The 26,015-nt window shown below is 49.1% G+C and overlaps 1 protein-coding gene across 1 annotated transcript in view; it reads right to left on the reverse strand.

The window, feature by feature from the left end:
• Positions 1–823: 823 nt before the first annotated feature.
• Positions 824–26,015, reverse strand: part of SLC6A5 (solute carrier family 6 member 5) — a 50,688-nt gene continuing 25,496 nt past the window's right edge. Inside the window, exons 8-15 of the mRNA XM_045895286.2 lie at positions 24,109–24,212; positions 21,209–21,333; positions 15,341–15,453; positions 14,465–14,596; positions 13,419–13,518; positions 7,458–7,558; positions 3,215–3,382; positions 824–979 (exon numbers count right to left, since the gene is read on the reverse strand). Of these exons, the coding sequence (XP_045751242.2) occupies positions 824–979; positions 3,215–3,382; positions 7,458–7,558; positions 13,419–13,518; positions 14,465–14,596; positions 15,341–15,453; positions 21,209–21,333; positions 24,109–24,212 (999 nt within the window). The remainder of the gene's footprint in view (positions 980–3,214; positions 3,383–7,457; positions 7,559–13,418; positions 13,519–14,464; positions 14,597–15,340; positions 15,454–21,208; positions 21,334–24,108; positions 24,213–26,015) is intronic.

A 26,015-nucleotide genomic window follows, 5' to 3' on the forward strand; every position in this document is an offset into this window, starting at 1 on the left:
AAATTACATGATGGCTTCTTGTGCAAAGGTGGAGGAAATGACCAAGAGAGCTCACTCATATGGTTACATAAAAAAATAAAAGACAAGTGAAGGACGAGAACTCTTCACCGAGATTCACAGTGTGCAGAGACTGAAGTATCAGTTCTCGGCACACTTGAAATGATTGGCCCAAATGAAGGAAAACAGATCCCCAATTATAAATGGAAATGTGAACTTAACCACCTCAGTGGTGTCCAAACCCACTGACTTGTCTCATTCTAAAACACTTTGCAACCACTGCTGATGCTCCAGATATACTCTCCTCAACTTTCTGCATCTGAATGAAATCACTACATTGCTCAGGAACACTACTGAGTCCAAATACGAACAACTGGATCAAGTCTGAGCCATCCCATGCCATTGGACTAGCACTGGGTGCCCAGAGTCTTGCGAGTCTGCCATCCTCTATATGTCTCAATGGCACCACCATCAACAACACACAGTGGATACCTCCGTACTGACCAAGTCTCATACCTACTTGTGACTTCAGTGGAAAGCGCTCACCTGGCTGATCCACTCCTGCCAGGTAACGCATGTGCTCAGGAGACCAACCCTTCTGGAAACTGACACCATGGACACGGGCAAAGAGTGCCTCAAGTGGCCCGTCTAGCTCTTCACTACAGCATGCGATGCCATGTCTTACTTTTCTGCATAACCACTCTCATGCATGGACATGAACCAAGATGTGGGGAGAGAGAAGAAAATGGGAAGAAAGCTGGGGTAAACATGAGGGGAGGCAGAGAGGAACAACTGCATCAAGTCTGAGCCATCCCATGCCATTGGACTAGCACTGGGTGCCGAGTTCCAAATCCTTCACTGGCAGTTTGAGTCCCAGGGAAGAGGTTCCCAAGGGGTCAATCATGTTCTTGTAACGCTCTCCACGGTGCTGAGCTAAGAATGGGCCCCAGTCCGGCTGTGGCGAGCACACCAACTTGAGCCTCTGCAAAGAAGCCAAAGATACACAGGGTCACAGAAGTAATGCCCCTTCCTCCCCTACGTACCACCCATCTATCCCCGCACTGCTGGCCACCGCTTTTTCCAGAATCCCTCCTTAAGCCAAGAGGTCCCCCACCAGGAGAAGCAGTTGGGAAGATCAGCCTTATCAATTCATTAGGCCAAGGATGTTAAAGAGGAAACTGAGTTTGGTTCACTTGAAATTATTTACATCACCCTGCAAGCAATATTACAATTGCTTGGGGTTTGCTTTGCACAAGATTAATTGAGGACAAAGGGCCCAGATTTTAATTATACGTTTTTTCCCTCCAAATGAAGAGAATCCACAAGCTTCTCTCTCCACTGCCAAACATAGTCTGAAAAGGACATGCGCTCAATTACTTTTGTTCTGTAGTCTCAACAGTGGATTGTTACACCAAAATAGTTGGATTTTGTTTAGCATATTTCCCCAAAGTATATAAATGGCCGGGGAAGGAAACTGCAACCCCAAAGACACATTGCCAAGAGTGAGCAAAGATTTTAATTATCTGTTGACAAAAATAGATGCTTCTGACTTGGTTCAGCAGTGTGGGTTCTTGCAGGCGAGCTAGAAATAATGGGAACGTCTCTAATCCTTCAACTGAACTTTTTACAGAAAACATAATTTGATGGGAACATTTTCTAGAAATAAGAAAGAAAACATATTTCTGACTACATAAGGGGGGACAATTACATGTTTATTACCTATTAAAGTGAAGCTGCTTCTTATAGCTGTTAGCTTAATCTCCCCTTAATCATTGGTTTGCAACCTTTGTGTCCCAAACCAACCATAATAAATTTATAGAGCCAACTCATCAGTTTAGGGAATTTCGGCCTGAGACGAAAGTAGCAGAAGCTACACTAGCTTTTGTTCAGAGGGAACAAGATTTCTGGGCCAGTTAGTGGGAGGTTCATCTGGGGCAAAAGGGAGACATCTCTGGGGGTAAAAGGGCCCACAGGAATTTACCTGGAGGGGATAGCAGACAATTTCCTGAGGATGAAAACTGGAATCCCACTTCAGCAAGGAGATGCCTACATTCCCTTTGTCAACTCTGTCTCCATCTTTAGTCCATTGAAGATAAAAAGCCACCTCCCCACCATGTGGACATCTGTGTTACGCATTTACTCACTCACCTTATTCTCATTTTGCTTCTCCCTCCAGAGCCTCCGTGGGATGCTCTCTTCCTTTCCTCTGGCTGACTGACCAAGAGCAAAGCCTGTACAGCTGTTCTTCCCTACCCTCTATTGGCAGGTGTTTCTTGGCCTTGGTCTATTTTAACGCCTCTGAGACTTGCGTGTGCCTCAGAAGCACCTGGAGGGCTGGTTTAACTACAGACACCTGGGTCCCATTTCCCCAACTCTGGTTCAGTGGAGCCAAGCTGGAGCCTGATCATTTGCATTTCCCCACAAGATCCCAGGGGGTGCTGATGCTGCTGTTCCCTGGGCCAACCCTGAGCAACACTGGTCTGGTTCAGAAGGCCCGCCCTCTGGATTTTCAAGACAGACACAGTGCTGATCTATTCCTAGCACATCTGAGCAAGTGACTTCTCATAAATCACAAGAGCCTGACCACACTTCACTGTGGCTCAACAAGGGGCAGTCCCTTCCCATCTACCCTGGAGACAGGGTGGAGATTCTTTTGCTTTAGAAACGAGGGAAGGGTCCAGCAAGGGATTAACAAAGACAAGTCTCACCTCATACCAGCCACGCCCCGGACCTTTGGTTACATTGTGTGGGGTCGGTGACGTGTTCATCAGCTTGGGCCCCTCAGCCATCCCTAATACCAGTACAACAGGGAGGGGTAGTGATTTAAAATTTAATGGTAATAGATGTTTGCAGGAAGACTTGGACAGAGAGAAAGATCAGGAAAGGGAGAATCTGACATGTAGTTAAAAAGGAAACACTGGGTTTAAACTGTGGGTAAGGGGGCGGGGGAAGACTCCAATGGCTTGTTCCCCAGAGCTGTCGCTGATGCACTGAGAAATAGCATAATAACAGCTTGGCCTGAGGATTGGCTGAGCCTCTCCATTAGAGGAATAATACATAATAAAAATGGGCTTAATAGAAACTGTGGCAACTGTGATCCCTTAATCACCAAGTCTCCCTTGAGAAGTTCACCGAATCTGTTGTTTTTTCATGCACAGAGCTCTCAGAGCTTCTCCCTGGGGAGGGGATGGCAGGAGAAAGGAGCTGATGGAATTACCTCAATAAATCTGCCAGGAGCCAGATGCATTTTTATCACAAACATAATTGGGATCCAGATAACGGAACAGGCGAGCATTAGCCATCCAAGCACCATGGACCAGTTAGGGTAGCGGTAAGAGCCATAGGTCATGGGCTCCCACTGGTAAAAGCTGAAGCAAAGGATAAACTAAGAAGAAAAGAGAAACGCACGTGTGAGGCTGGTGATGTGAAGTATTCATTCCTAACAGTTCTGTATTGAGCCCCTGCCATGAGTTTGGTGCTTCCCTATCTCTGACCTCATTTTACACCCATACCAACCCTGAAAGAGAGGTATTATTCAGGATCCATTTTCCAAATGAAGAAACTGAATTTCAGAGAGATGAAGATGACCCACGGCTGATGCTGCATTTGGAACTGCAGCAAGGCGTGTGGGTGTGCAAACACGCGCACCCAGGCTGAGGAAACAGTTTAAAGGATACACATTGAGGTGACTGATGGGTGGTGCTGGGGGTTTTGAAGGGGCCGTCTGCACTTCCCATAGCGGATAATCAAGCTTTTGAGATAAGAAAGAAATCCTATACGTTTATGTATTTTAGCTTTCTTTTTTTTTTTTTTTAAAGATTTTATTTATTTATTTGAGAGAGAGAGTCAGAGAGAGAGAGAGAGAGAGAGAGAGCACAAGAGGGAGGAGCGGGAGAGGGAGAAGCAGACTCCCTGCCGAGCAGGGAGCCCGATGTGGGACTCGATCCCGGGACTCCAGGATCATGACCTGAGCCGAAGGCAGTCGCTTAACCAACTGAGCCACCCAGGCACCCGTATTTTAACTTTCTCAATGAGTTGAATCGACTTTGCCTTCTCCTTGAACGGGGCATGGCCTGCACCCAGGTACTGTCTCTGAAGCCGGCAGGGTGACATCTGAGCGCTCTGCCAAGTGGCGACTGAGCCAGAAGCTGAGTCCTGTAATAAACCACGGAGGGGCGCACAGCCCACTCACAACCGACTCAAGGTGAACAGGCCTTGTCACCAAACGGTGAGCCAAGAGTGTGGCGACCAGCAGGCCAATGTCGGCCCTGCTGCTAACTAGCCGGGGGACCTTCGTGTCTCAGACCTCTCTGCTTTAAATGGATATATTTCACATCGTGTACACACCACAGGGGTTTTCTAGGAACAGCTATTTACTCAAAAGTCCCCCCCTCAATTCTAAGAAAGGTCATGATTTATTTTCCGCCCATCATCTCCTATCACTGCACACTCTCACCGCAAGGGCTCAGAGAACCCTCAGAAGACACGGTGCATGTAGCTGGAAAGGAGCAAGGGAACACGCGTGCTGGAAGGAGAGGCACCAGAAGAGACAGAACAGGGCTTCTAACTGCTCTTGCCAAACCTTTGGGGAGCAGCATCGCCCTGAGAAAACGGTGTCCTCGCCTGGTTCATCCTGCCTATGGCAGCATCAGCCCAGAATAATGTACCTAATAATGATGACCTGTGTCCTGCATTCCCCCCCACACGTACCTCTCGTTCTATCTTAGGCAGTAAAATAACTGCGCAAAAATGATTGGAGGGAATTATGTCAGGAAAGATGATGTATGGAAGTGTTTTAGGAAAGCGGGAAGCACTCTACACATGTAAGGCCTATCTACATTACTGCTGCAAAGCCCAGGCTGCTGGGGCAAGTGATTATCTCAATGCAACAATAATTCAATGTATTGATTCAAAGCAACGTGAGCCTGAAGACAACCGTTGAAAACGCTGCTCCTATGGAAAGAGATGCCTTCCTCTAGGCCCCTTTTTAAACATTTGACCCTAGAGTTATAAGCTTTATTAACCAGTCTATTGGAAGTAGGGCCTAATGTAATTATGGTAAGTTGCTCCATTTCATTTACTATATAAATAGCAATACATCTGCTTATGTGTGCGCATAATTCAGTAACGTGATCTGACCATGTATACAATAATTGCATGGAGAATATTTATAGCTCTGTAAATCCAAGAAGGCACATATAAAAATGATCAATTTTATTTCAGAGGTTTTGAAGTAATTTAAACCCGTAATCTTAGCTCATTCTGGCACACTACAAATACCCGTTTTATAGAAGGGCAAATGGCCAAAGACAAGTGTTAGGCTTGGTCCTTTGGTACCCATTTCCAGTTGCACAAATATCACATCAAGCTTATCTGAGCAAATGTGTTCTTGCCATACATTTCCCTCTGCCAAATGAGCTTTGATAAAACCCTGCCCTCAGATGGGCCTGGCCATAAGTGATGCTAATTCAACCGCTGGGTCAGGCTCACCCTGACTTCTTGCTGATGGCAGCCAAGGAAGGTCCTGGAGAGAGGTACATCAGTTGACAGTGACAATGGAATTGACCACTTCTACTTGTTCCTAGCTCCCAAACACAGAAGGGGAATCTGGCTCAGGATATTTTCTGGGATCTCCACAGGTTTCTGCTATGAGCTTCATAATGGTTATCAAGTAAAGTACGGCAGAGTTGAGAAACTTTCTCAAAAAACACAGAAGTTCCCTAGAATTTCTTTTCCCTGACCTTCGGCTCACAGCAATTAGAATTCTTTTAATCCAAAAACTGGCCAAACTCCACTTGGAGAGGAAAGCACTGGGTTTTGAGAAATTTACTGAGGCCTAGACAGCTCTGGATTCAAGCCTTAGCTCTGCCTCCCACAAGCTTTGTGGTCTTGGTCAAGCTCCTTAGCCTCTGCGGGCCTCAGAGCACACAACTGTAAAATGGGGGGAAGAGTCACCAACCAGAGTGGCCAGAGACTTTAGGGACAATGCTCATAAAGTGCCTGCCTCTAAATAGAACTGCTTCTAAATAGTAGTGCTGGTTGTTATAATTATGTCATATGTTTCTGCAAAATATAATAAAATTCTCTGAACCTTAATCTCTTTCAAGACAGGAAGGAAGGGCAGGCCTTGATCTCACCCAAGAGTAAATCAGATGTGATAGTAACTTGGGTAAAGCTCAGCAGAGACAGAATGCCCCAGGCAGGAAAGTCTCCCATTTTTTGTTTTGTTTTGTTTTGTTTTCCCTCCACCAATTAGGTAAATCCGAGCTCTTCATATACATTTCAGTCCTGAATTCAAGAAGCTGAAAAATCTATTTTAATTCTTTTCATCCCTCATGCCCCAAATCTCGTGGGACTTTTCAGACAAATTACGGCCTCTAAAATGTGAGCGCTGATGTGGGCCTCAGTATGATGTCCATGTCAGTGCAGAGGGAGATAAACCTGAATGGTTTTTCTGTCTAAGCTTATGTCTTTTCAGAAAGCAGTTGAGGTGTTTTGATTAAAACTCACCCTCTGACAGTTTAAAAAAAAAAAAAAAGGAAATATATATTTTCCTTACAATTTTACTTCCATCCTGTCTCGTTTTCCTTTAGAGAACCTGGTGTTGTGGGGTAAAACAATAGTTTTAATCTGGTTTCTAGTGCCACCTGCTGGCCCTAATGAGAACTACAGCCAGCTTCCTGCAGCCTTGCCAAGATGACACCCATCACAAGCCAGGGAGGAGGAGGAAAGGCAGGGTCTCCGTCAATTACTGTGCTTGGAGGGTGGATCAAGGCAAAGCCTGCAGCCTACAGCACAATAAAGGAGGTGATGGATGTGCATGTAAGTCTCTATGCAGATTTACTGATACATGAAGGGCTCTGATCTTTAAGAAGATGAATGTCAGATGATCTCAAAATGTCATCATCACACTTGAGGATGATAAGATAGTTCTCGAAAACAATAAAAGTGCACAATAAAAGTCTCATGTATGCTATATTAGTTGTAGAGCAGCTGAATGGAGTAGTGGTTAAGAGCAAGCTGCCTGGGTTCGAACTCAGGCTGTGATTGCTAGTGACTAGGTGTGCAGGGCTAGGCAAATCACATAACCTCCTGGTGTCAGTTTCCTCATCTGTAAAATGGAGATGATTGGAACACCAACCCCACAGGCTGTCAGGAGGGAAAGAGGAGGTGATACACATAACGCTCTCTGAACAGAGCTGGGACTGTGGCTGGCATGTGGGAAATGTGATTGTTATCTGCTCTCAGGACATGAGGCAGACTGATATATCAGGCAATGTTCCATCAGAGTGCTCCAGACTGTGGCTGAGTCACAGCTAAGCCCCTTTAGGTGGGTCGCTATACCTCTCCGAACCCCAGCTTCCTCTTCTGAAATACAAGAATAATATACTTTGTTCAAACATAAAGCACCACGTCCATACGCTAGGTCCTATGTACAGGACAAAGCATGCAATCCTTACAGTTAAAATGGTTGGAGTTACAAACGCCCAGCAGACTTTCCAGAAGATGTTTGGCTGGAATCCAATCATCATCTCTATATCTTCACAGAATCTTTGCAAGCCTGCAAATAGACAAGTGGAGACGGAGCATGAGGTGCAGTGGCGGGGGCGGGGGGGGGAGGGAGGGTGCAGGACAGGCTCTGGAGCCCCTCACTCAAGTGCCATTGGTGAGAGATGGCCCCAGCCTGGTTGTCAACATGACCCCTATTATGCAAGAAACCATCAGACAAATGATTCACTGCCAGAAGATTAGGGCAAACTGAACATTTAAATAAATACTCTCTGCACTGAGGTTCAAGAATGTCATCTGTGGTGACATCTAAAAAGCTCGGCTGCAGCCTGGCCCAGGCATCTCAGCACTGCCACAGCCCGGCATATTCATCGGTGTTTTCAGAGACAGCCTTGCGTGCTTAGCAACCACTCTGGCAACACCAATTACGTTTGCGGTCAATAAGCACAGCGTATTATGAAAGCCTGGGGATTCGGACTGAGAGTCACTGCACGTCGGTTTCGGTCCCCACCCTCCCAAGGATACTCTTCCGTGAGCCGATGTGTCTTCACTCTGTGTGAGGTGATAACAATGGGCAAAAACCGAGGTAAACTCCCAAGTGGCCATTGCCCACTTTGCTGGGACTCAAAGCATTGCTGTCTTGGTCACTGATCAACTAAAGTATCAAGCAGAGGAGACAGTCACTCTCATGGCCATGCATAACCACCATCCCCACACACTCTTGGTTTACCAAGATCTTTAAGCCACTCCTTGGAAGAAGGAGCCACTGAGGAAGGTTTGGGAATGGGATCGCGTCTCACATTGTTTCCTGAGCTCATCAGAAGCATGGCTTTCTCCCAACGGTGGGGTTACCATGCTGACGGGACAGGAAAGGTCCTTGGGTTCAAACTCCATCACAGTCAGCAGTTCTGACCAGGGACCCAGCCGCCTTGGCTTAAATCTCCCTACTCCTTCATCCTCAGCTCATCTATGTGAGAAGTGGGTACGCTACAGGTCAAAGGGGGCAGAGACACTCCTCAAGGAAAGCACCCACTCCACTATTCCTCTTCCTACGAGAATAATCCCCTGCACATCCTGAGACCTTCTTGCTTGAGACGTTGGTCACTTGCTCCTCCTGTCCCTGAGCTCTCCCAGCCCCCTGGGGTTTCTGGGTCCTCTGCCCTTAGCCCCATGAGGAGCAGGGGGATTCCATGTCTGGGGGCTCCCCTCCCTGTCCTTACTTGCCATCTCTTACCCTTTGCCATCCCCTCCCTGGGCACCACCTGTACCAGCTGCCTTCCCTTGGCCAGCTGCCGCTGTCCCCGCCTCAGCCCAGACTTTTCCTCCAGCCTGGCTCCCTCAATACCTGCTCTCTGCTGCATGGCAGTCAGGAAGAATAATGGGACATGAAAAAGCAATCTCTTGCCGGGGTAGAAAGCAGAGACTGGTATTCCTTCAGGGAACAAAGAGTTCATCTCAGTCCCTTTAAAAAAAAAGAACGGCCCCGATAATATTCTATATCTTGATCTGGATGCTGGTTATCTGGAGGTAAAAATTCATTCAATGGTACACTCAGTTATGTGTTCCTTCCTGTATATACAGTGTTAGACAGCAATATTAAAGTTTACCCTCAAAAGTCCGCTCTAGCCCCCGTCACCAAAATAATGGATCCTGAGACCTTCTGTGGCCCATAGTTCCTGCCATTTTCCTCTGCTCCGTGCCAAGTCCAGACCCAGCCCGTCAGCTGCCACCCATGACCGTGAGTCACCAGGCGGCTGACTACAGCCATGACGGGGGACAGCCAAGCCTGAGGTCAGCTGTAGAGCATCACCGGGAACAGTGTGGGATGTTCACCAAAAGCAGCTGCTCTAAAATCCATTCCAAAATCATCGTACTCTAAAATTTCTCCAGAGGCAGCTCAGCTTCCAGTTCTACCCTAAAGAAACCCTGATCAGGGTCAACCACAAATGTGGTGCAGTGGAAAGAACGCTGGGCAGGAAGTTAGGATCGAAAAGCTGAAGCCCTGCTCTGTCTCTCATTCCCTGTGTGACCTTAGGAAAGGTATTTTCTTTCTGAGCTTTTGCTGGTTTACCAGGGGGGGACTGGAGAGATCAATCTATGACACAAACAGGGTCCAAGTTGCTTCCTTGTATTCACAGGCAAGAACTGCATGCCTTGAGCCGCTGACCTATCTTTGGATGTGTGATTTGTGCTTGTTCTTTAGTGTTATCAAAGGCCTTCAAACGAGTGGTCTCTGGACACTACTCTGAGCATAAGTGAGGAAAAAGACTCAAAGGAATAGAAGTCAAAGCTGAGGCCCCGAAAAATGCACACAAGACACTGAGGGCAGGCCTCAGTTGTTTAAACAAACAAAGATTCTAGAAGTTTCTGTTATCATTTTCAATCCTGTTTTATTCCGCTCCAGTAGACCATCCCCAAGAGATGACAGCATGCAGCTTGACCGGGAAAATGATTTGATGGGGCTCAGGGTCAGACCCGAGGACGACATACAGATGGCCTCTTATAGGAGGAGGGAGAAGGAGGTAAAGGTGCTCAAGCTTCCCCAGACGGGCCAAGGAGCCAGACCCAGAGCTGGAGGTAGGGGTGGACGATGGGTACTCAGTTCCAGCAAGAGGCAGGGTGTGCTGCTGAGAGGCGGTGCTGGGACTGAGGGGGGACGCTGGGGTCCCATGGCCAGTTCAGTGTCGGCAAAGTCATCTCCTTCTCAGGGCCTCGCGTGAGGGCTTCAGACAGCTGGCCTCTGCCTCCAACTGGCTCCAGGTTCCCTGACTGCTCTGCCCGTTCTGCCGACCTGTGGGCTGTCCCTGTAGATACAGCCCGGGGGCACCAGCTGCGAGCCACCAAGCATCCTCCTGCCTCCCGCTCATTCCCAAGCCGGCCTCTCCAGCCTTTCCAGCCGGTTCCAACTCCTGTCCAGCCACAGCCCCTCCCGCGGCCTGACTCACCCAAGTCCCCACCTGAGGCCCTTACTGAGTCGCTGGCTACCTTCCTCTGAGGCCTTTGTTTATGTGGTTTCCTCTGCCTGTTCTGTCCTTTCCACTGACCCAAATCCCTCTTACCTTCAAGGCCCAACTCTCGATAAAAGAATTGTTCATGGAGCCTGGGACGTGTGCATGGCGACTTGCCTGCTGCCCAACCTTGAGCCTGGAGGGTAAGATAGGCTCCAAAAGGGATCTGAGCAATTGCTCATCACCGAATTAGCAGAAAAACAGCAGGAAAAAAAAAAAAAGGTAAGCTCATGGCTACTGTTGTAGATGCAACAAACAGACCTGGGGCTCAGAAATTGGCCCACAACAAGCTCTTCACAACCAACCAATCCTGAACTGAGAAATCAAAAACCTGAGCCAATCACGTTCACCCATGCAGCTTCGCAGCTTCTTTCTCTATAAACCACACCCTTGCCCTTGGTCTGAATGTGGGCTTCAGGCGGGTGCTCTCCCTCCCGCGTGGCCACGGCCGCCCTCCGGGCGTGGGAACTGTGCACTCCTACCAAACCCTGCGCCCAGAAGGGTGTCGCCCCCGGAGGAGGGGTCTTTTGCTGCCATCTTGAAATTCTTAGTACATTTTCCACAAGGGGCTCCGCATTTTCACTTTGCACTAGGTTCCACAAATTAGGTCTCTGGTCCCGTGTGTACTTCACACATTATTCATTTATAGTTAACATGAAGGCCCCATCCCTCAGAGTCAAAACCCTGTGTGCTGGCTCAGATTTTCCTCACCTTGGTTAGCAATAAACTCAACACTCCCTAAGTCTCAGTCTTTATTTTCTTGTATATCCTTTTACAAGAAAGGATGTACCTTGAGATGCTACCTTCTTGAGGTTTTCTGGCTGCTCTGGCCCACCTTTATCTCTGGGCAGCTAAACACTGCTAACCAGGGATGCTCAGTGGAGTCCTGACATCCCTCTCAATGTTAAGCATGCCGTGGCTTTGCTCTTCCTAGTAGGTGGCTGGCAAGGTACCCGAAGGTACCTCCCCACTTTCCTAGGAGTGCACAGGGCATACCGTAGGCACCTAATAAATACCTGTTCATTTACTCACACACATTCACCTGTGTGTGTTATTAATGGACTGAAGTCTGTCATTCCTAATGCTTACTGAGCCCTAGCAAATGCTGCTGGGGGACCCTGCACCCTCAAGGAGAGGTAGACGGTAACATCTCATTCTTCACAAGCCAGTCAGTATTCAATGGCCTAACACTAACCTTGCATTGGTGTAGGCCTCATCCTCTCAGGAAAGAATGCACCACCCTCTGGAGTATAAATTATATGCAAGTGCAGGCTTTTCCTTTCCTCTCCAGCAATTATATTAGTCTATTTCAAATATGTCTTCTAAGATTCACTTCTAAAAATTCTACCCAGGTCCAAATCAGAGGTTCACACCCACCTCCTGCGCTCATCCTGAGCTCAGCACAGAGTCGGCCTGGTTCTGGAGGCAGGCCAGACACCAGCTCTCTGGGAGTCCAGGCAGCTTCCTGGATGGTCCCAGGAGAATTAGCTCAGCCCAGGGACTAAAGCACTTGGGATTTATTTTGTCCTTCAGAACCAAGAAATCTACTACCAGATTTATAAGGGGGCTGGGGGGGTGCAATTTCACTTCTAAAAACAAAAAATTTGAAAGGTTTCTATTTTAATGATGCTTGTAACCCACACTGGGTAGCCCTGTTTTAAAGAACAGATTTGTGCAGGTGTGCAGGTCTGCCTTCTGGTGGCAATGAGCAGCGAGGACACAGAGAGCAAGCACAGGGGGCCAGGACAGCTAGCTGCACTTGGGCCAGGGCTGCAAATGAAATGCCATCCTGACTTTACCAACGGACCATCAGGTGACCCCATGAGGGGCTACGTTTCCAAAAGAAACTTTACATTAAAAGCAAGATGTTCCCACCAAGGAGACCTGGCAGTCCAGTGGGCTTTGCCGGGCCCCCCAGCTCAAAAGGGGGAGCTCCATAGAGCCCTCTGGCTGGGCCCCTCTTCTTCTGCGCATTTGTCCTTTATGAGTACCCTATATTCCAAGGGATATCCTGCATTTCTTCTTAGCTTAGAGCGTGCTGCGATCTCTTTTTGGTTTTACAACGCAAATAGATTGTCTAACCTGGCATTTTTCAGCTTCCTGGGGTTTGCTATGGAGACCCTAACAATCTTAGGAAGGCCTTAGTCTGGGGATGGTTCTGAGACTTCCAGGCACAAAGAAGTCGTTAGCGCCTTGAACTCAGTAGGGCATGCTTGTGGGACCGGCAGCGTGCACACGGGGTCCAGGAGATCACCCAGTGAGACCGCACCAAGCACAAGCACCTCCACACGAAAAGATGGCACCTGCTGACTTACCTTCCTACTGTTCTTGATAACGGCCCCACTGACTAAGGGATGCAGTTTGCTATGGTGATAATAGGACAGACTAAACTGTGAGTTTATCCCGGGAGAAGCTGGGATGGTGCTCTTGCATCACAGACTTCCATGAGGTTAATAAAGTTTCCTAAGAATCTGTGAGCCTGGTGGTATCTTTTCTCATGACAGTATCTGGGGACCAGCCTCGAAGCTACTCCTCGCTCAAGCTACACAGGCGGGGACTGCCACTAGCAAGACCAGGAAATAATTTCACACCTGCGAAGCAGCCTTCCTCCTCCCTCATCTGGCCCCGTCCCCAGATCTTAACTGTTCACATGCCAGACCATACCCAAAGGCCCAGTCCTGGGAGTTTCTGAAACAGTCTGGGACTCACCGTCAGCCACCTTTTGCTTCTCAGATAAATTCAGATCATGGTCCAGAGGCAAGCTTGGAAATAAAGGTACAGCTCTCTTATGTCTCCTAAATCGCTCCCTAATTACCCTTTCATTATCTTAGTACATCTGGGAAACCTACTCGCCTTATGCCACTCAGCTCTCCCCAGCAGCCAGCGCGGCGGCGGTCCCCTTACCGTACACATAGGAGATCCCCACGAGCTCAAAAATGGCAATGATGACGAGGGCATAGGATGCGGCATATGTGTCCACAAGCTGAAACATGTAAATTCCGCCCTGGTGGGAAAGAGGAATGACATCAGTGGGCCTGGATGTAGGTTCTTCCCACTGGGGACAGCCAATCCCTCCATGCCGGGGAGAGTCAGGTGCAAGCAAGGTGTCAAAGGATCTCCCCTCCCCTCCACAAGGGTAACTTAAACCTGGTCCAGAATGTGGGCCAGAGGCCTTGCCATGTGAGCAAAGCAGACCCTCAAGAGACTCAGCCAATCAATAGAACAAGCACAGAAAAGTGATCTAACATCTCACTCGTAAAAGGCAAAGGTCAACATCTGAAGATGTATAAGTGAAAACAGGCAGATGGCTTCATTTTTGCCTTAAGCAATAGATATCATTTCTACCCATAAATCTGCATTTGACTGACCTTCATATGACCTTTAGGTGTCGTTGGGCATTCCTCACACATCCCCCTGCATCTTTAGCTCGCTGTTTACGTCTCTCTACAATAGATGAGGCTTAGAGACCCTCTTATTCCAATTCATCATTTCACAGATGAAGAAACTAAGGCCCAAAGGTGTTGACTTGCTCAGGGTCACAGAGAGAGCAAAAGCAATATATATGCTGAGTGAGCTAACACTCAATTTACCAAGACACTCAGGACTAGAAGGAATCCCATCGCTCCCACGTATACGAGTAACCAACTGGGAACTTCTCTGGTCAGTAAATTTGGATTTTCATGTATTCTATTTTCCCAAAGTAGGACACACCTGCCTTGTTGGCTCAAGAAACCTACATCTCAATTATGAAGATGCTACAAGTAACAGTAGCAGCCAAGGTGACATGTTTCCATCTGCAGGCAGAATCCCTAATGACCTGGTGCTGTCTGCACAGACATGGCACTGACTGGCTACTGTTACGAGTCTGAGAGCTAAGGGTAAAAGGACAGATCAGCCACCAGGCCCCCCGCGTGCCCTGTCCCCAAGCCGATGGCCAGCAGGCTGCTTACCTGAGTGATCATCGGAAAGCCCATGATGAAGAAACAAATACAACAGCCCAGAGTGAAGACCGGCTTGTGCGTGCGCAGGTACTTGGGGAACTCATCTGAGATGGAGGTCACAATGGTCTCAATGGTGGCAAACTGGAATGGGGCCAGGAAAGGAGCAGCTCAGACAAACCACCCAACCCAAAAGCTTCCCAGAGTCCCTTGTGTTTCCCACCAGGGAAAGCAGTATGTGTATTAGGTTCAGTTCTTAGGACAGCATTCCCCTGATGGGTCTAAAGGGCTTTGTTGGAGTCCAGCCCCCAAGTCCAATCCCCCCAAGGGGGATCCGACATGATGTGAACTTGAGAAACTGCCTTTCCAGCTCCCAGAGATGGCACTCACACTCATCCATCACGATATTTGAAGCTTTACTTTGTATTCATGAGATGTAAATTCCTTTCCTCCAGTTTACCTCAAATTTGGTCTTCTGCTTGAGGAAAAACCCTCTTTGCACCCAACCACTAAACTCGGAGCGCCTGTCAGTAAGATTTGTGGCAGGCTCAGCCCCACGGCAATCTCCCTAAAATCGACTTCATATTATTCTCCCTGACCCAGCCCCACAGAATTTGCATGGGCAAAATGACACCAAAGCAGAAAGGGCACAGGCATGCAGAAAGGAGGGAGGGAGGGAGGATGGTTCCTTTGCACCATCCGTGAGTCACCCACAAACACAGAGCTATCCTGAGCCCTGGACAGGGACCTCACCATCCTATATCGCCCGGGGAAACATGCGGGGACCACCAAGCCCACCCCTGCCACAGGCTGGATGCAGGGCTCAGGAGAGGGGGTCATCAGGAAGAGCCTCAGGCAGGCGTCCAAGGGGGAAGGGAAAGGGCTCACCATAGTGTCAAGTCCAAGAGTGAGGAGCATCAGGAAAAAGATGATGGCCCAGAACGGAGAAAGGGGCAGCCTCGTTAAGGCTTCTGGGTAAACCACAAATGCAATGCCTGGCCCTGAAAGGAACAAGACAGATGATTGCGAACAGGCCCAGCTCCAGGCCCCCTCTTCCTGGAAGCCCACAGGGGCCTCTCCACAGACATATTATATGCTGCTTCCACTGGTTGTTATTTTCCCTCATCTCCTTCCATTTTCCCAATTAAACCTCAAGTTCCTTGAAGGGAAGGACCAGGGGCAACAGGTCCACACCTCGGGGAACTCAGAAAGGAGGCTAAAAATAGTGCCAAAGCAGACTGAGTCCTAAATCAGACTGTGTCCCACGCATATACCACAAAAAAACCCATCTCTGTGTTAATGAGTTGGGGGAGCATATAAGAATTACCCTGTAGGGCGCCTGGGTGGCTCAGTCGGTTAAGCGACTGCCTTCAGCTCAGGTCATGATCCTGGAGTCCCGGGATCGAGTCCCACATCGGGCTCCCTGCTCTGCGGGGAGCCTGCTTCTCCCTCTCCCCCTCCCCCTGCTTGTGTTCGCTCTCTCGCTGTGTCTCTCTCTGTCAAATAAATAAATAAAATCTTTAAAAAAAAAAAAAGAATTACCCTGTAGAACAGTAATTCTCATCCAACAGTGAGTTTAGCCCCCACCCCCACCCCCAGGGGACATGGGGCAATACAGAGAGACATTTTTGACTCTCACTCCTGGGGGGCGGGGTGGGGGATTACTGACATCTAGTGGGCAGAGGCCAGGGATGCAATGCACAGGCCAGTCCTCACGACAAAGAATTACCCAACCCAAAGGTCAAGAGTGCTGAGGTTGAGAAACCCAGCTTTACAGGTTAGACCATGCCAGGAATGACATCATTTCCTCCCTATTCGCTCCTTCAGGAGAAGCCTTTTGCATATATCATGAATCCATCTGCCACTTTTATTATCTTTCCCTACAAAGGCTTGGTAAAGATGGGGCTACATCAATCCATGGATAATCAGTTAGGGAGAGGGGGCTGCAAAGCACAGCATAAAGGTGAAGAGAGTTTGGGCTCTTAATGGTCAGACAGATCCAGGTCCACATTCAGATTCCATGACTTACTGGTTATGCAACCCTAGACAAGTTATTTCATTTCTATAAGCCTCGATTTTGCCCATCTGTAAAATGGGAAGAGCAATAGTCCCCCACAGGGTGGTTATGAGGAACAAATGAGAGAGCACAGGCAGAGCACAGAGACACGTCATGAGCACTCATAGAATATTCACTTTTATTGTGAGTGGACAATGAACTTGGACATCAGCGGTTCTGATTCAGGGTTTTCCACAAATACCGCATGTAGTCTTGGCAGGGGATGTCTGAGCTGCCTTTTCTCTGCCCTCACAAAGCCTGCCAGCCATTCCGACCTGCCTCACAGCCTCATTGGGAAGACTACTGAGACCCACGATGGCTAAGGACCCAGGAGTTACACATTTCCTTGTAAACAGAAAACTAAATGATAATGGGCAGTGACAAGCAAATGCTGGGCTAATCCGCAACCAGGACACGCCTGGAAACCAGATATTGCAGCACCTGGAGTTTTCATAACTCAAGCATAACAGCACTTTTTTATTTTTTTTTTAATTTTTATTTTTTTAAATTTTATTTATTTATTTGACAGAGAGAGACACAGCGAGAGAGGGAACACAAGCAGGGGGAGTGGGAGAGGGAGAAGCGGGCTTCCCGCCGAGCAGGGAGCCCGATGCGGAGCTCGATTCCAGGACCCTGGGATCATGACCTGAGCCGAAGGCAGACGCTTAATGACTGAGCCACCCAGGCGCCCCATAACAGCACTTTTTTAAACTGGAATTTATCAGGTTGTTAGTTCTTAATGCTGCCGAGGGCCTTGGGGTATTTAAAATATAAAGCCTTGAATGCCTAAGATAGCCCCGCTTTATGCATTTATTGAACAGACAGTACAGCCAGCCTCTGAAGGCTACCTATGTGAACCATTAAAGTCTGTATTAAACTACGGTTCAAAACAGGTCTCAAATGCAGAACACCGAGGGATCCAGCTCAATGCTCTGGTGACAGACAAGAAGGTCTTGAAATGGCCCCTACTGGAGGACCTCGCTGATTGCTTTAACAGGATTTGGCCCTTTGGGCTTCACTGCTTTTTCAGGGGGCAGGAAATGATTTCAAAACATCCGGCCTATTTCAATTACATCTGCCTCCCTAAAGTACCCAGGGCAAGGCATCGTTTTCAGCAAACTCAGTTTATCTAAGACCTCTGGGGAGCGGATTTTTAAAAGACATTTTTATATTACTTTATACAGTTAGTTTAGTTTTGTTTTGTTTTGTTTTTACTGGAAAAATGGATTGGCTGATTCCCAGCAGAGGTTTCCCCTATGTCCCATAGAGGCTGAGTCCCGTTCCTCTCCTCTCCCACTGGGAAGCAGTGTAAGTATAGCCCAGTGGCTGGAAGGCAGGCTCCATTCCCCTGTGGACTGCAAAACCAGTTCTGCCTCTTCTAGCCATGGGACTTGTTCTCTCTGGATAAACATTAATACATTTAATTCTGTGAGAAGTAAATGTATTGATACAAATAAAGGGCTCCGAACAATGCCCGGACATGGTGAGAACTCAGAAAAGAGAAATCATTCCTACTCTTCCCATGAGAGGGGATCAAAGAGGTTCTGCATGCCAGCAACTAGGACAGGAGGTTTCTGTCGTCCTTTCTCCTAGACAACCACTCAAGACACAACCAGGTCTCTTGTCAACGCAGGACATCACAATCCCAGCACACTGGGGGAGCCTCTCTGCTGTGAGGCCTATTACACATGGGAGAGTTCTCAGAGAATACACGGCCGGACCCCTATGCTTTTGGAAGGAAGAACTGGCAACCAGGTGATAGATAGACATTGGATGGATGGTCAGTCCCTGTTTGAGAGCGTTCATTTTGATCAGCAGTGTCTCTGAACTGCTAGGAACCTAGGCCTGGGAACTCTAAATCCAATGTGCACATTTGTGTTCATCTCCTGTGGTCTAACCCAGGCTTTCTGAGGGTGGATGAGCATTTTTGCTGCCCATAGAGCTTCTGGTTGGATTCGGATGGTGAGTCTCAGCTCCACAGGCAGTAAGCAAGGTGGCTGGCAAGTGACCCTAAAAGTTGACTTCCCAGGGGCATCTGGGTGGCTCAGTCGATTAAGTGTCTGCCTTCAGCTCAGGTCATGATCCTAGAGTCTTGGGATTGAGTCCCGCATCGGGCTCCCTGCTCAGCAGAGAGCCTGCTTCTCCCTCTGCTTGCCGTTCCCCCTGCCCGTGCTCTCTCTCACTCTCTCTCTCTGACAAATAAATAAATAAAATCTTAAAAAAAAAAAAAAAAAGTTTGACTTCCCAGGAAGGTGCTTTCCTGGAGTAGATGACTGAGAAGAACATGCCCCCTTTCCTGTGCTCATTGAAGAAGTACAGGACAGCCTGGTGTCATCACCAATCCTACCCTCGTCCCCCCAGAACCAGCTGAGATTTGTAGAAATGACGTTGACAAAAATGCCTCCCTCAGAAGGAGGTGGCAAACAAGATAGAATAGTGTTAGGTCATTAAAGAGAACCTGTTTTGGACTAAAGACCAAAACACAGGTAGTGACGTTGGGTCAGCAAACATGTACCGACTGTCCGCGTGGCCGTGTTGCCCAGCCAGGAGGGAACGGGGCTGGCATGGACCGCAGGCCCACCCCAAATCCCCGTCCCAGATTCTGCAGAGCCTCCATCGTCCCTGAGAAAACCAGATGTCCTGCAAATCACGTCTAAGAATGTGTGTAAACTCAGATGAACAGGGATAGTTGCCCTACGGGGCCTGACAGGAGGCCTCGTGAGCCAGCGCCCATTCCCCTGAGGAGAACGAGCTCCACCCCCCACCCCCCCCCCCCCGTCCCTTGTGCTGGTTATGATGAAAAACTGCCACACGCTAACCTAACAAGGGGTCAGAACCTGTAGGAAGTGTTCTCCTCCCCATTTAAATTAGAGGAAGTGAAGAGAACCCGGAAAGGGGACGTTTCAGAAAGGCACCCAGGCAATCGTCTTAGTCTTTCTTTCTTTCTTTTTTTTTTTTTTTTTAAAGATTTTATTTATTTATTTGAGAGAGCATGAGAGGGGAGACAGTCAGAGGGAGAAGCAGACTCCCCGCTGAGCAGGGAGCCCGATGCGGGACTCGATCCCAGGACTCCAGGATCATGACCTGAGCCAAAGGCAGTCACTTAACCAACTGAGCCACCCAGGCGCCCCCGTCTTAGTCTTTCTTTGTATAGGAAACACGAAATCCTATTTGGGTTTTAGAGACATGTGCCCCCAACTCCCCTTCCTGGGGCAAGAAAGAGCTCAGCAGAGTGAACTCAAGTGGCCCCACATCTCAGGACTCATAACCCTGGCAACACGGCCACTGGCTCACAGTGAGCTCGGCCGTAATGTCACAAAAATCACAAACACCTCAGATCTGCTGGAAAGCGGGGCAGGACCTCCCTGCCCCAGCGACTCTGCTGGGAGGAAATGAGGACAGCTGGGGTGGCACAGACACCCCCGAAGACAAGGCCTTCTCTCCCCTCCCCTCCCCCCCACCTGCTCCCCAGGGAGTTGAGTATTCTCAACCCGGGAAGGGCCTTCACTCCCAAACTCCAATTTAATGCAGCGCTGCAGAACCAAACATCCCTGGGGCTTTAACACTCTTTCCAGGGAGAGGTAATTACCCCCCTGCCTTACGCCAGTTCTTAACTCTTTGAGGCCCGCTGCGCACCAGCAGCAGCTTCAGATCCTGAAGCCATAATTAATTATCCCTGGGGAGCCAGCAGAAAGCCGGCAGCCCACCAAGAAGGTGACATTCCTAGGACTTGGCTCCCTCCTGGGCTGGCATCCGAGCCGTTTTCTGAGAACGGCAGTGAGCTCCTCGAACAAAGGTAAAGGCCCAGAGGAGCTGCTCACAGGGACACACGGTGGACTGTCACGTCCCCACACGTCCCTGGCCCGGTCCCGGCACCGAGGCATCCCACAAACACCTGATTAGAGCATGATCATAATAACAGGCGACAGCCACAGTGAAATCCGTTCAGCCCAGAAACATAGTAAACACCCAAACCCTTCGTGGAGTAAGGCTGGGTGGAAATAAGAAAGAGTTAAACAAAAATATTAAACACCGCCTACAAAATGCTGTGTTAGAAATACAGACGAAGTGAGATAAAAAATGAAAGCTCTCTGTAAACTCGAAAGTACCATACAAATGTCAGCCATTAACACAGGGATCACCTGGATGGAAAGTAACCTTTATGGTACTTCCCTCCCACCGCCATCATCCAACCTTTCCACCCACTGCGGGGAAGAAAAATTGCAGGTCTGCTTTGCTAACTAAGCAGAAGGCCCTGAGAGCACGTTTGACCTAACCAACAGAAAACGCTTGTCAGGAAAAGGCTGCTCTGGAGTCAGTGTTCCTGGTCAGCATTAGAACTGGGTGGGTCCAGAGCTCTCTGCAAGGAATGCATCCTGCAGCGGGCTGTGCCCACACCAGCTCTAAAGGATCCTAAAGAATCTGTCCCTCACAGGTGCAATAGGTATAGAGCTTACTTATTCGGGGTGGAGCTGACTTAAGAAAGGGAAGACAAAGGAGAGGAGAGGGAAGCAGGAATGGGATTTCTAGAGCAATCCCTCTGGTTGGGCACTGGCCAGCTCTAACCCCACCTGAGCTTCCTACGCAAGCTTGTCGGAGTCTCCCCACAAAGGGACCCTGGGTTGTCCCACCATCCCTCCTATTCCAGAAGGCCAGCTTCCCAAGATAGCACAGGTCAGGAGCTCAGGAGGTGACCGTACCTTGGTCTGCCACGTTCTCAATGTTGACCTTGCGTTCATTGGCCATGAAGCCAATAACCGAGAAGATGACGAAGCCGGCAAAGATGCTCGTGGCACTGTTGGTGCAGGTTACAATAAGCGTGTCCCTGGGCGGAGGAGACGAGAGTTTGCCATTAGGTGTGCTTTGCAAGTCGGAAGGGGCAAGGGGAAAGACATGTAAATGTGTGCCTGTGTGTTCGTATGCACATGTGTGTGTGTGTACATGTCCATTTCTAAACACGTTTTCACTGTCCTGACCGAAGGCCCCCTTGGGTCGGTTTTCTAAGCACCAAAGGGCTCAAAAACATTTCTCGGGACCTCCCTGTTGCCGGGCCTCTGGGTCAGAGCTCTAGCCCCGTGCACTCTAGAACCAGGGCCCCTCTCATTAAAGTGGCAGAGCAGGACTGCCCATCTGAGCAGAAATGGAGGGGATGGAGCCTTTCAAGGACTCCAGGACGGGAACCATATATGAGAGAAGAGAACGCGGTGGGACCATGAAAGGCCACCAAGGTTTGAGGACAGCCCGGATTTGGAGACCCCCAAAGCCCTGGGGGTGAGGCAGGGGAGACCAGCCCTCTGCCTTCACCCTGGCGCCCTCTACTGGTAATATGGCTGTGGTTTCCCAGTCGGCCTGTCCGGCCACCCTAGACTGGGAAGAGAGGTCAAGCCAGATGGAGCCTCAGAGACCATTCAAATCCTGATCCTCCCACCTGTTGGTATGACCTTGAGCAAGTCAGTTCTTTCCACTGTGATTTTAAGTGGTGGCACTGACCCCACCTTTCTCCCAGGTTGTTGTGAGCAGAGCCTGGCACAGAGCGAGTGCTCAGTAAACCACCCACCTTGTCTGGCCCCTTAGTTTACGGATGAGGAAACTGAGGCACAGGAGGAGGAAATGGGTTCATTCATGGTGGGTCAGGATTTGAATCCAGACTCCCTGCCACACCACAGAGTCTCCTTTCTACCAAAGTGCGGAGCAATGCGACCCCGTTGGACTGCATTCAGACCGGTTCCTGGGTCATAAATTAACGAGCAGCTGTGACCAAAGAAGTTCACACACCTTATCTGGCATTCCAGCTGTTAGGGGCTGGATTGTGTACCCCCCAAATCCTGTGTTGACATTCTAACCCCCAGTTCCTCAGAATATGACTGTGTTTGGAGATGGCGTCTTTACACAGGGAAGTAAGTTAAAAGGACGTCCTCAGGGTGGGACCTCATCCAACACGACTGGTGTTCTTGCAAGAAGAGGAGATGAGGACACAGATACACACCCAGAGGGAAACCATGTGAAGACGCAGGGAGGAGATGGCCATACAAGCCAAAAAGAGAAGACTGGGAAGAAATCAACCCTGCCAACACCTCGATCTCGGACTTCAGTGTCTAGAACTGTGAGAAACTGAGTGTCCATTGTTCAGGTCCCACGCTCCGTGGTATTTGTTACAGCAGCCCTCACAAGCTCAGACACACGCTCTCTCCAACCTGGCCTCAGCCGAGCTCGGCCCAATTCCTTCCAGCCTCGTGCGCGCACTCCCGCTCTGGTCCCCGGATCTGCTCCCACCCCCCCATCCCCAGCACTTTCCCACTCACGCCCCCTGCTGGCTGTCCCCACCACGTGTCATACACTCCCACCTCCCTTGCACATGCTGGGATGTGGCCCCGCGGAGACCTCACCTCTCTGGAGCCATCCCAGCCGGCTCAGGTCACAGCCTAACTATCTTCTGTTCCTCTTGGTGCACAAAATAGCTCATACATTATTAGAAAATGATAATAATAATAGTAATAATGATGATGGCAGCTGCCATTTATTGAGTACCTATGACGTGTGAAATTCTGCTGTGCGAACTTTGCATACATCAGCTCTTACCTCTCCACAAACTATTATCATCGGCAATTTAAAGATGAGAGGAAAGAGGCTCAGAGAAGTGAAGTATCTTGCCCATGTCTCGAGTTTTAGTAAATGGTAAAGTCATAATTCAAATCCAGGTCCATCTGACTCTGGCCTGCCTGCCTGCCTGCCTTCCTTCCTTCCTTCTCTCCCTCCCTCCCTTCCTATTTTAAATCCACTCACCAGGAGAATGGACCTTATTTTCTTATTGCTTGCCTAGATGTATTTAACCTTCAGATGTCACCTCCTCCAGAAGCTGTCAGGTTCTCCCAGGTGGAGGTCTTTGGGGTTGCAGAGCCCCTGGTCTAATATCATACCATCCAAATGTTCTCACTGTCACCATGTACTGGGATCTCCTGGGGATCCCATCTGGATATGTAGATTCCCGGGCCCACCCCACCTTCTGATTAACAGATCTGGAAGGGGGCTCAAATTTCGCATTGTTTTCCCAGCTTTACTGAAGTATAACAACGAATGCGAACTGTAATATATTTAGAGCATACAGCCTGATGATTCGATACTCATACACATCGTGAGCGGGACCCCACCACATCTATTAACATTTCCATTAGTTAACATATCCATCAACAGAGTTTTCTTTCCGCTGTACCTTGCTGCCTTTCTTATAGGGGTCTCTGGAAAAATATTTATCAAGTGACAGTGACCATACTTCACCTGGGACTACCATCCGATCATACCCACAGCTCACAAATGACTATCCCAGGACACAGCCAGCAGCATAGCAAGCCCTGGAGAGGCTCAGCTCCAGCCCATAAAGAGCCCCTGAGCCCATGTGTCAGAGACAGCACTGCACGCTGGGGTCCAGGCCACCAGAAGCCAGCAGCTAGGCCTAGCGGGTGGCTTTCCCTCTGCCAGACGCAGCCCTCTGGCTCTACTTCAGGGTAAGTGTGAGGATGTGGCCTTAGGTGTCCATGGATCTGTCCCCAGCTCTTATTCCCACTCACCAGCTGCCTCTGGGATATCAAGTGCCTCCACATACCTGTAGCAGTTGTTGTGGAATTTGTTGTAGGAAGAGAGAGTGATCAGGCCTCCCCACGCGGCAGACAAAGAGAAGAAAATCTGAGTGGCAGCATCCTTCCAGACCTGGGAGGCCAAAGGGGAGAAGATCCAAGGTCACTGAAGGAGGCTGGCCCAGGGGAGGGGGGTCTCCCCCCAGGGGAAAGGTAGTCAGGAGAAAGATGTGACATTAGCACCGACATACATCATTTGTGCTGGAAGCCAAAAAGGCAGGAAACTACCTGGGAGATGCTAACTCCATGCTAAGCAAAGGACAGGAACTCAGACTACACACACATTTCCTGCTTCTGTGTCCTGCCATGTATAAAGCTGAGCAGAAGGGAGGAGCCCTTCCTTTCCCTGCACACACTCTCAAAAGACCACCGCAGCAGCAAAATAGAGTCATGGATGCAAGATAAAGATCTGCTTACATTGACATTCTTACAGACGTCAGCTGCTATTAAAAATCTGAAGTCCTACAGCTCCCCCCTTAGCAATACCACCTGGGCCAAAGCGCAGTGGATCTTATAGCCACATCCTTCTTGAACTTGGCCGACAATGTCTCCTGGTTCTCTCGGTGATTTCTCTGCATTGTCCTTGTAAAACTCCAGGAGGCCGCTCAGGAGTTACGCTAGAGATTTATATGATTTGTAAAATAGACCTCCCATCATTTTTATAAATTAGTCCAGTTTTAAAATTGTGCTTATAATATGCAAAGAGAAAGTTCAAGTGCGTGCTGTGTGCTGGCAAGTCTGCACCTACCCCAACACCCATTCTCCCATACTCCTTAGTAACAAAGCCATGGTTTTCTTTAAAGGCAGCCATTCACCCAGCACATAGCATCAAGGGGAAGTGCAGCTAAGAGAGGATAATCACATGATTTAGTTTCTGACCAATGATGTGAAAAAACAAGTGTAATGTGGGATTTCTGGGGTTTCTCCTTTTTTAAAGAGAGGGAGGGTACCTCTATTTCCACCTCTTTCCTCACCCCTTTGTACTACCCGGAATGCTGCTGTGATGGCAGGAGTTCTGGCAACCATCTGGAAGCGAGTGACTGAGGACGGGAAGCTGGGAGGCTGGGACACTGTGGAGCCTTCACTATGTGGAGCGCTTCACTATGTACCCTGGGGACCGCTTCAGCGCATACGAGGGAAATAAACTTTTATCTTGTTCCCGCTGTCATCATCTGGGGGTTTTCTGTTAGGTGCAGTCAAACCCAATCCAAGCTATATGTTCTCAATGTACCCTGTAAAAGTGAGTTTTTCTTTCTTTTTTTTTTTTAAAGATTTTACTTATTTATTTGACAGAGAGAGACAGCGAGAGAGGGAGAGTGGGAGAGTGGGAAAGGGAGAAGCAGGCTTCCCGCCGAGCAGGGAGCCCGATGCGGGGCTCGATCCCAGGACCCTGAGATCATGACCTGAGCCGAAGGCAGTCACTTAACCAACTGAGCCCCCCAGGCTCCCCAAAAGTGATTTTTCTTTAAGGTGAAAAAATTCACTGCTTAAAGAAACCCCTCATCGGAGGTTTGGGGACTGGGAATTTTAAAGTAAGGTATGCCTGCACCGATAGGCGAAGAGGGGGTACAAGCGTGCGCTGGCTCCGCATTGGTGAGCCACACGGCTGCAAATGCATCGGGCCCTTTCAATGATAATTGCCGTGGTTTGTGCTCTTATTTTCCACCAGCAAAACTCCATTCCCAACACCCTGTAATTAGTACCAGATGAGTGGTGTGAGGGGCCCAATGCTATGAATACGGAGATGGCCTTCTTCATTTCAGCCTGCACGGCAGCCCTGGGGGCAGGACCACGATGGAGGATGACTACTCCAGGAGTCAGAACACCCCCAGCTGCCCACTTCTCATGAAAGATCTCCCAAAGGCACAATGGCCCA

Source organism: Mirounga angustirostris, unplaced genomic scaffold, assembly GCF_029215605.1.
Source record: "Mirounga angustirostris isolate CCGP_5_RB_7025 unplaced genomic scaffold, mMirAng1.0.hap1 SCAF_13, whole genome shotgun sequence".
NCBI lineage: Eukaryota > Metazoa > Chordata > Mammalia > Carnivora > Phocidae > Mirounga > Mirounga angustirostris.